Source organism: Cyprinus carpio, chromosome A6, assembly GCF_018340385.1.
Source record: "Cyprinus carpio isolate SPL01 chromosome A6, ASM1834038v1, whole genome shotgun sequence".
NCBI lineage: Eukaryota > Metazoa > Chordata > Actinopteri > Cypriniformes > Cyprinidae > Cyprinus > Cyprinus carpio.
Window position 1 is genome coordinate 5,262,166 of NC_056577.1, and position 10,198 is coordinate 5,272,363.

At 35.5% G+C, this 10,198-nt stretch overlaps 1 protein-coding gene across 1 annotated transcript in view; it reads right to left on the bottom strand.

The window, feature by feature from the left end:
- Positions 1 to 6,578, bottom strand: part of LOC109101840 (arf-GAP with dual PH domain-containing protein 1-like) — a 10,813-nt gene extending 4,235 nt beyond the window's left edge. The window contains exons 1-4 of the mRNA XM_042757627.1: positions 6,335 to 6,578; positions 2,203 to 2,333; positions 1,279 to 1,370; positions 51 to 133 (exon numbers count right to left, since the gene is read on the bottom strand). Of these exons, the coding sequence (XP_042613561.1) occupies positions 51 to 133; positions 1,279 to 1,370; positions 2,203 to 2,333; positions 6,335 to 6,422 (394 nt within the window). The 5' untranslated portion in view covers positions 6,423 to 6,578. The remainder of the gene's footprint in view (positions 1 to 50; positions 134 to 1,278; positions 1,371 to 2,202; positions 2,334 to 6,334) is intronic.
- Positions 6,579 to 10,198: the final 3,620 nt, after the last annotated feature.

The window sequence follows — 10,198 nt, forward strand, 5'->3', positions numbered from 1 at the left end:
CATCAAGCGGGAAACGAAAGGCAAGTATTCTGAGATTCACACACACGTACCGTCCTCGTAGATCAGCTTCTTGCCGTTCTCCACGAACTCCTGCCTCTCGTACTTTGCCCGAATCCACTGCTCCTTCAGCACCCTAAAACACACACACACACACACACACACACACACACACACACACACACAGCACTTAAACTCAGCTAAACTCATCCTGACTGCAGTGAGCTCAGAAACACTCTTAACCCTGAACTCAGCTCGTGATAAAGTTCATTCTGCACAAGACACACAGAGAGAGAAGGAAATAATCATCTGGCTGACATGTAAAGTGACCAAACACAGGTCATTGTGGTTTCACGCGGAATTTAATTAGGGAGTGTGAACCTGAAAACAATTACTAAAGGCTGGAATACACTACATGACTTTTAAAATCTGAACCAGGCATCATACACTTGCAGAGTTTGTAAACAGTGACAAAAGAGAACTGTTCGTCACACACTAAAGTGTGTGTCTTGTTGCAAAATCGGCTGAAAATCTCAAACATGTTTGATCTACTCCGACTGGATTAAGCTGAAAAATCAGAGTCTGTGACCATCAGACACTATGTGATTTTCTGTGGAATCTGTCAACTCTCCAAACGGTAAATCAGAGCAAAAATCGTCTACCCTTACCAAAAAGTAGTATACTTCAAGTTTATTTTATTAAGTATACTTAAGTAAAGTTCACGTATATTTAGACTTTTTGTAAGTATAAGTCAAGTATACTTAAATGTCATTTTAAGTATATTTCTGAGAAGTACATAAAAAGTAAACTAAAAGCATACTTTCCTATTTTTAGTTTAAAAGAAGCATACTAATAGCACACTTGAATAAACTTCTTTTTCGTAAGGGCAGGCTTAGTAGTTCTAACATAGATCTGCTCATTGCATGGTTATTATTAACTCAACTATTAAAAACTATTTATTATGAACTAAAACTGTTAAAACATTAATATAAAGCTTAAATAAGATAACTCTAAAATATAAAATTGAAAGCTACTTCATAATAAATAAAAATGTGATATAATGTAGTGATACTTAAATTGGCACATACAGATATTCAGTTTTCTTGCTACTGAGGGCCTCAGAGACAGATTTGTGTTTGTAAAGCAACTCCGTTGAGTGGCCTGAAGTTGAAGTGACCCTGATCTCACCCTAAATATATGAGGAGCCTGATATGATGATATCTCCATGTGCAGCTGTGTGTTAATGTGATGTGAGAGGCGCAGGTTGCCATGGAAACTCACTGGCAGTCTCTGTGTGTGGGTTTGTAGAAGTAAACAGGAAGTGCCGCCTCATAGACGGCGTTCATGGCATCATTCCCTCGCTCAGAAATGAACTACAAACACAGACATCAGCAAACACACCTTTAACTGCAGACACAAATGCATATGATTTAACTGTTTAGAGAAACACTGATTTGTTCATGCTGCTCTTTTCCGTACAACAACAGTTCATAATGACCATATTAAGCTCCAGAAAGAGAAGACATGAGCACCATAAATGCATCATAAAGACTCATACGCTCTATATTCTTCAGAAGTCATATTCTGATGTGTTTGAGGAACAGACTGAAAATTACATTCAGCTTGACAGCCTGAAAAAAAGAGCAGTTCTTTTGTAGTTCTGTGAAGAATAACAGCAAACAGATCCGTTTTGGTATTAACTAAAACTATTAAAAATCATGTTCATAATTGAAATAAAGCTGAAATAAAGTATAAATATTTGATGATACACTTAAACTTCGAAAACTTGAAAAAAAAAAATAGAAATGATGCCTTATTGAAATATAGTGGGTTTAAATTTAAGTTAAAATTACTCAAATTAAAAATAAAATAAAACCAACAGCAAACAGATCACTTTTGGTATTAACTAAAACTACAAAAAAAAATAACTTTCTTAATTGAAATAAAGCTGAAAAAACTTCAACATATAATTGTTGCTTTGAAAATGAATTAAAATAAAATGGTTTTAAAATCAAGTTAAAATTAAAACTAAAATATAACAGAAATATAAAAAACTTATAAAGATGAGAAAATATTAACGTATCATAATATTACTAAATACTATAATAGTATGTAAATAATACAAGATAATAACACTGATACATGTTTGAAGCAGCATGAAGAAAGGTCAATGATGACAGAGTGTGATTATTTTCTAAAGAGCACCTGAACTTCTGAATCCTCCCAGCGTGAGAGCAGGAGAGATTTGACTTTTCCGAGGTTGGGAATACTGCGATGGATTCCGGAGCAGCCCAGACAGACGAAGACTCCTAAAGAACAGGAGCCCCATTCCGGATCTGAGAGAAAGAGAGAAATGATGAATAAAACACAAAACAGAAAGGATGTCTTCCACAGGTTTTCATCGAGTAAACGCAGGTCTGGCTGATGTTTTTTGAAAGGATCATCGTGTTATTGTGAGATTACAGTGCTGTTACTGACACACAAGTCTCAGGATAGAGATACTGAAGACTGATTTACTTCAGGATTACTGGAAAGCAGACCCTTAAACGCTGAAGAGGAAAAGAACTCAGACAGACCAGCTTGTTAATATTCCCCCGAAAACCCCCTGAAGCTAAAGAAACACGAACCAGGAGAAAAACCATTAACATCAACCTCAAGCAACAGAAACACAGCGAGCACATTCCAGCCGGATCTGAAGCCTGATAAAACCCTCCAAACACTGTCTTCATCTAACATCTGACAGACAGAAAACATACGAGGTTCAACCATAAAGACAGAGATCTGCAGCAGAAAACTGCATCCAGACGTCATTATGAACTATACATATACCTCATTTATTTATATTAATGAAAATATATTAGTGCATCAAAACATTTTTTTTAATGGGGAAGGAAGTATTTGAAATATAGGCCTGTGTATCTGTTTGTTTATATACACACACACACACACACACACACACATCTGAATACACTGTCAGAATATTAATGAAAAATATAAGTACATGCAAATAAGTTCTGCTGAACAGCATTGACTCATTTGCAAGTATTTATATATTTATATATATTTTAGCGCTGCTAAACAATTAATCGCATCCAAAATAAAAGTTTGTGTTTATATATGCATGTGTACTGTGTATATTTATTATGTATATATAAATACAAACACATGCATGTATATATTTAAGAAAAATAGGTTTTGTTTATATATAAAATATTTATATTTATATAAAATATCAATTATCAATATATATATATATATATATGTAAATATTTTTTAAATTTATATATGTATGTTTGTGTATATATACAGTACATGCCAAAAGTTTGGAAACATTACTATTTTTAATGTTTTTGAAAGAAGTTTCTTCTGCTCATCAAGCCTGCATTTATTTGATCAAAAAAATGTAATATTGTGATATATTATTACAATTTAAAATAATTGTTTATAAATTTATTATACTTTAAATTATCATTTATTTCTGTGATGCAAAGCTGAATTTTTAGGATCATTATCACATGATCCTTTAGAAATCATTCTAATATGATGATTCATTATCAAAGTTGGAAACAGTTCTGCTGATAATATTTTTTCAGAACATGTGATACTTTTTTTTTAGGATACTTTGATGAAATAAAAAGTATAAAAAAAAAATTAAAAAAAGAAGCTATGTTTTTTAAAATATAAATATTTTTGTAATAACAATATACACTACTGGTCAGTAATTTGGGGTCAGTAATTTTTTTTTCTTTCTTTTTTTTTAAATAAAATCAACACTTTTATTCAGCAAGGATGTGTTAAATTGATAAAAAGTGATAGTAAAGAAAACATATTATAAGAATATATATTATTAGAATTTTTTTTTATTTTGAATAAATGCAGTTCTTTTTAACCTTTTATTCATCAAATATATTAGACAGCAGAACTGTTTCCAACACTCATAATAAATCAGAATATTAGAATGATTTCTAAATGATCATGTGATAGACTGGATGTTACATGTGACACTGAAGGCTGGAGTAATGATGCTGAAAATTCAGCTGCGCATCACAGGAATAAATTATTTTTTAAAGTATATTAAAATAGAAAACTATTATTTTAAGTTGTAATAATATTTCACAATATTACTGGGTTTTTTTCTGTATTTTTGATCAAATAAATGCAGGCTTGATGAGCAGAAAGACTTCTTTCAAAAACATTAAAAATAGCAATGTTTCCAAACTTTTGACCTGTACTGTATATACACAATAAATATATACAGTATATTTTAATTGAATAAAAACTTTTATTTTTCGATGTGATTAATCACGATAATATATTTATATGTATGTGTATATAAGTGTAAGAGCTGGTTTCATATCACATGTCAACTTAAAGGAAAAGTTCACGCAAAAAATTAAATTCCTTAATGTTGTTCCAAACCTGTACGACTTTCATTCTATGGACAAAAAAATACAATGAAAGTAAATGAAAACTGAAACTATTAATACTTACTTTTGTCTTCAGCATCAGGTCATACAGGTTTGGATCGACACTTACATGATGAGAATGTTTTTGTTGGCCTTTAAACCCTCATAAGATCATAATAGCAAACTCTCGTTTACTCTAAAAACAGTTTGCCACTCAATCTGAACATGTTCCTCATGATTTAAATCAAGCAAAAATCATGATATATTAAACATGATAATATGACAAAAAAGCTTAAGATATACAAAGACGGTGCAACATGTCTATGAATAAAAAAGCCAATTGCTGAAAAGATTATGCCACAAGTCCCCAGATGGTCTGCTATTTCCAGTAGATACTAGCACTAATGGCTAATATTATCCACAATCCATTGCGCTTTGGAGAAGGATTCGGTTGAGAACTACAAACATGTATCGAAAGTGTTAAAAACTACAAACATGGCGGATGTGAGCGACTGATGGTTAAGTAGAGAGGTTTAGATAAAAGGGTTTGAGTGACTAATAATCAACAGTTAACCTGGTAAAAAAAAAATAGTTATTTAATGTTATCTCTTACTTTTATAAACATGCATTAGGCCATTAACTTTTAAACACATCATAATGCAAAAAATATGAGCAGAGTTTGTTCCAGAGCTTGCCTACTTTTCTACGACACACTCTTTTCTTTAGTACATACTTTAAGGGCGTAGTATATTTAGGCAAACTGAGACGCAGCAAATGAGTTTACAGCACTGTGCAGCCTCTGCTTGTAAAAGATTTAAATTCCCGCTGAAGCTAGTTGAGACTGTCTTGGTTTATTGTGAGTTTATAAAGTCAGTATTACAGGTTGGTCACTTTTAAATGTCGTCTTAGCAAACGGCTTCGTCTTGTGTTGTGTTAGTCTGTCAAATGAATGTCTGTGGTAGATGTAGACATTGCAGACGCACAATCAACTTGTTCTCAAGTGTTATTAATTATTATAATTATCATCATTAAATGAATTAAGTTTAAATGGTGACAGGATGCAATTATGAGAAAGCAGTGTTTCCCAAAGCTTGATTATCTTCTGCTACACACTTTTCTTGACAAAGAAGTCTCTACTTGTAGGGCGTAGTATAAGCATGTGGATTGGGACACAGCTTTGGTCTTGCATGCCTGAAAATAGCTGCCCGGAGGCGTCTCAAATACAGCCGGCGAGTGAAGAGACTTTCCTCAAAAGGGACTTTGGCTGAACATGTTGAGAGTCACGACAGATCGGTTCTCTCTCCTTCCACATGTGTTGCAGGGGACAGTGTGAAGAAACACACTTCCTGTTTCTTCATCAGTGTCCTCGACCGCTCCCTAGAAACCTCTAGAAATCACACACGACCACACCTTTAGTCTATATCTGATGCTGTCTCCAGCAGCCGCTCATGTCCAGACAAACACAACCCCACAATCCTGATCTCTGGAATACAGTGTCTAAACTCCCGAGAGAGTCATCCTGAATCAGGAGGAGAAGGTTCTGCTGAAACCAAACCCTGTCGTACATGAGCAGAAACACCACCCTGAACCCATCCATCACTCCTGTCTTTATCTTCTCAAACTCCTGCGCTCTCTCATTGTTACGCAGGTATGTCTGGAAACACACGTGCGCATGCGCGCGCTTCTGCTCTGATTTAAAGCACCTTGATTTTATTAACTCTTAATAGAATCACGTGTAATCAAATACGGTTGTAATATAGTGCTTAAAACGTCTCAAAGCCGAGTCGTCAGAGTTCGTCGTAGCGTCGCGCGCGGTGTTTCAGGTGAGTTGTCCGCGCGCGTTCATCCGCTCGCGCAGGTTCGGTCGTGCCTCGCGAGCCCGGTTCCGGTTGTTCGGTGAATGTTTAATGCGTGTAAAGGCAATGACTTACTGTCGGCGCCGCAGTCCGCGCAGCTGCCGTTCCCCGGCTTCTGCAGGACGTGTTTGAGGGTTCTGGCCGCGCGCTCGTTGTCCGTCATCGGTCCGGTGTCTCCTCACGAGCGCTGCGGCGGGAGCAGGAGCAGGAGGAGGAGGCGCTGCTCTGATGGAGGTGTTTCAAACATTCGGAAGTGGAGCAGCAGAGTTTGTTCAGACTTGTTGTTCCGCATCAGAAACGCCACAGAGTGTGCGCGCGCGCGTGTGTGTGTGTGTGTGTGTGTGTGTGCGCGCGCGCACTGATTTGGGTTGTTTCTGAGGACACAGATTTGTATAATGACATGGGTATGACACAGGTATTACAATATGAAGGTGATTTATGAGGACACTACCTGTGCCCCCGTAATTCAAAAGGCTTAAAAAACTTACCAAATTTTGTTTTGAGAAAGTAAAAATGCAGAAATGTTCCTGTAAGGGTTAGTGTTGGTGTAGGGCGATAGAAAATACAGTTTGTACAGTATAAAAACCATTACGCCTATGAAGAGTGCCTACAAGGATACTACTAGTGAACCAGACTCTCTCTCTCTCTCGCTCTGTGTGTGTGTGTGTGTGTGTGTGTGTGTGTGTGTGTGTGTGTGTGTGTGTGTGTGTGTGTGTGTTCCAGAGCAACTACACATTATATAAACACAAACTCACAGATTAAATATCTATTATTTACACACTAAACAGATTATAAGGCAGAATTTACATATAAATAACACAAATGTAGCTACTGTACACAATTTACAGCAGCTTAAAGATTATGTACACTAACATAATATAATCACAGAATATTAACACACAGGAAGACCAAACCTGCAGAAATTAGAAAGAAAGAAATTACTTGCTAAAATAAATACAAATATCGAATTAAATTCGTATTACTTTTTCCCACTTTGTTTATCATTTTCTTCTTTTTTTCTTCTTTTTTTTCCTTGCTATTTATCTGTTTATGCGTTCATTTATTTATATATTTAAACTATATGAAGTAAAACATCATACTTTGAACCTGTTTGTGGGGGGAAATAAAAACATGTATTTAAAACAGGTTACAGTATAATAGACGTGATGCCATTTTGGTTCAATTTAAACAGTAAATAAAAAAAATAAAAATAAAAAATGCATGAGAGTTTGCTCCAACCTGGAAACTCTTATTGGAAACTTCATAAACATATATCACATTTATTTAGCAGATGTGAGTAATCATTCAGTTTCATATAAAAATGTATATGACTTATATGTTGCTATTTATGCTTTTAGTATAGTATAATTATATTATATTATATTACATTATATTATATTATATTATATTATATTATATTATATTATATTATATTATATTATATTATATTATATTATATTATATTACTGCATTAAACTGCATCAGAGCCACCAGAGGGCCCCCAAGACTACATGAAATGACAGCTTGTTTTTTTATTTTTATTATTTACTTATTTATTGTGTGATATATTACATCAATGGACATTATGCCAGAGCATCAAAGGATTTTTAAACTGATGGTGTTTTGGGAGTGGAGGGGGGACAAAATGAACGGGGAGCACAAATCAGATCCGAGGGGGCAGTGCTGAGACTTTGAATGTTAAAGAGCAAATGACCACCTGACCAATCAGTGTATTAATTACACCATAAATGCACAAAATGGCTTTTTAGCAGTAGGGTAAAGCAAGGGAAAATAGCCTACACTTTTAGATAAACATAACATAAATGTCACTCATGGAGGAAGAAAAACAAAGTTCTTTATTATGACCAGCAGGAGGATTACTTGTAATAAGGAAGTAAATGCAAAAGGAAAGGCACTAGACGGCTGTTTCTGTCAATGGTAAGTTTTAATTTAAAATTTAGTGATAGCTTACCCTTTAAAGTAAGAAAATCAGGCTATAGACTGTGTTTAGAGGCGAGGAATCGACTTGTTTGGAGTCGACTCCCCATCACTAGAGGAAAGGCAATTTGCAAATAATCATAAAAAATATAAAGTGTGAGATTTACTTGTTGTGGAGGTGCAGCTGGATCACGAACACTGGGTACTGATCCATCCGTGAGTTTTAACTTCTTAGCAAAACCTGCCTTGAATTGTCCCTCAGAAAGCAGTCGAAGCAAACGAATTTTGTGTGTTCGGTGTCGCATTACCTTCAAAAACAAAACAAATCCACTGAGTCCTCAGCGGCTCTGATGTCCGGAGAAAATGAAGACTCTTGGGTTCACTTTAAGAGAGAATGATGGGCACTGTACAGCTGCTGGGGGCGGAGATATGCTAATACGAGACAGTCCGTCAGCGGCCGTGGGCGGGGCTTGAGCAATATGACATCATACTGCTCAGAAAATCAAAACGGCTTGATAATTGAGACTGTTTAGGTTTTTGAGGATAAAAAAAAAAAAGAAGTTAAAGGGATTTTTATCATTGTAGGGTGGTTGTGTCCACACCGCTAAGACACATTTATATGCAAACACCATGTAAAAGTGAATTTTACATCCGATGTCCTCTTTAAATGACTTACATGTCTGCTCTGACTGTCACTATCTGTGTGTGTCCACAAGGTGGAGGCAGTTCACTGTGAATCAGTCACTCTCCACTGAAACAGAGACACAAGAATCTGATCAGATGAAATCATTGTACAGTAATATAGGATGCTCTACATCCAGATGAAGGAATGCATCCAGAAGCACGTTTTGCATTTTATTACACAAGTCCTCACCAAACTCTTCAGGGCTCTGAGCTGAAGCTGCAGGTGGACCCGTGTGTCTGTGAGCTATGGTTTGCCTGCTGCTGGATAAGTGAGATGAATCGCTCTGTTTAACAGCTGAACACATCACTTCTCCTTTCAGAGCATCGGTCCTCTGAGTTCATCTCTCAGACCGCACAGATCCTTCATCAAACCGCTTTGAGGACTGACCGAGGTGATACAGTAGATCAGATGCGCTGTGACTGTAACACGGTCTCCATGGCAACCCCAAATGATGCTGCTACAATGACCACCAAAATAGCACAAATAAATAAAGAACTAAACGAGGGAGCGCCGCTCTTCCTGATGGATCGAACAATTATAATGAACCAGGCTCTCGCTGCTCAGTCATCATTTGTGTAGATGAGCGCTGGCGGACTGAAGCTCACGATTAAATAAGTGACACGAGCCATTAAAGACAGTTCAGCTCATCAGCCCCCGTCTCTCATCCTAACCTCACATCACATTGCATTAGTTTGTGCTGCTCTGAAGGTGTCAGAAACCTGCAGTCTTCCTGTAAAATGACATTTATGCACAAAGCATGCATTTACAGTCTTTCAGGAGCTGCAAAGCACTTTTCCTTTAAAGCTGCCGTGGAACAATATATTGTGAAAAGTGCTAATGATAAACTGAACTGAATTGATGAAATAAAGATCACAAACCTGCTGAAATTACATTTGATTAAACATCCAGTGAGCAGTGGACAGACTGTGATGATGCATTTCCATAATTATTAACATCGTAAATCTAGCTCTTTATATATATATATATATATCCATTCATAAAAATAAATAAATGTACATTTATAACTATATTTCTGACCAATATAATCACTTTTTTCCTCTTTTGTAAATTAAAGCAAATTATCTTTTGCAATTGAAGCAAAATAATTTATTATTTAATATTATATATTATGTATAAAAAAATACAGTATAATAGACTATTTAATGGCTTTTTGTTAAAGATAAACATTAAATGAAACAAAAATGCATGACAATTTGCTCCAAGCCCGAAAACTTATATGTTTATAATAATGCTGTTGTGGATTTTGTCATTTTCTACTGGAGCAAAAGGGAACAACAAACTTTGCATTTGTTGTA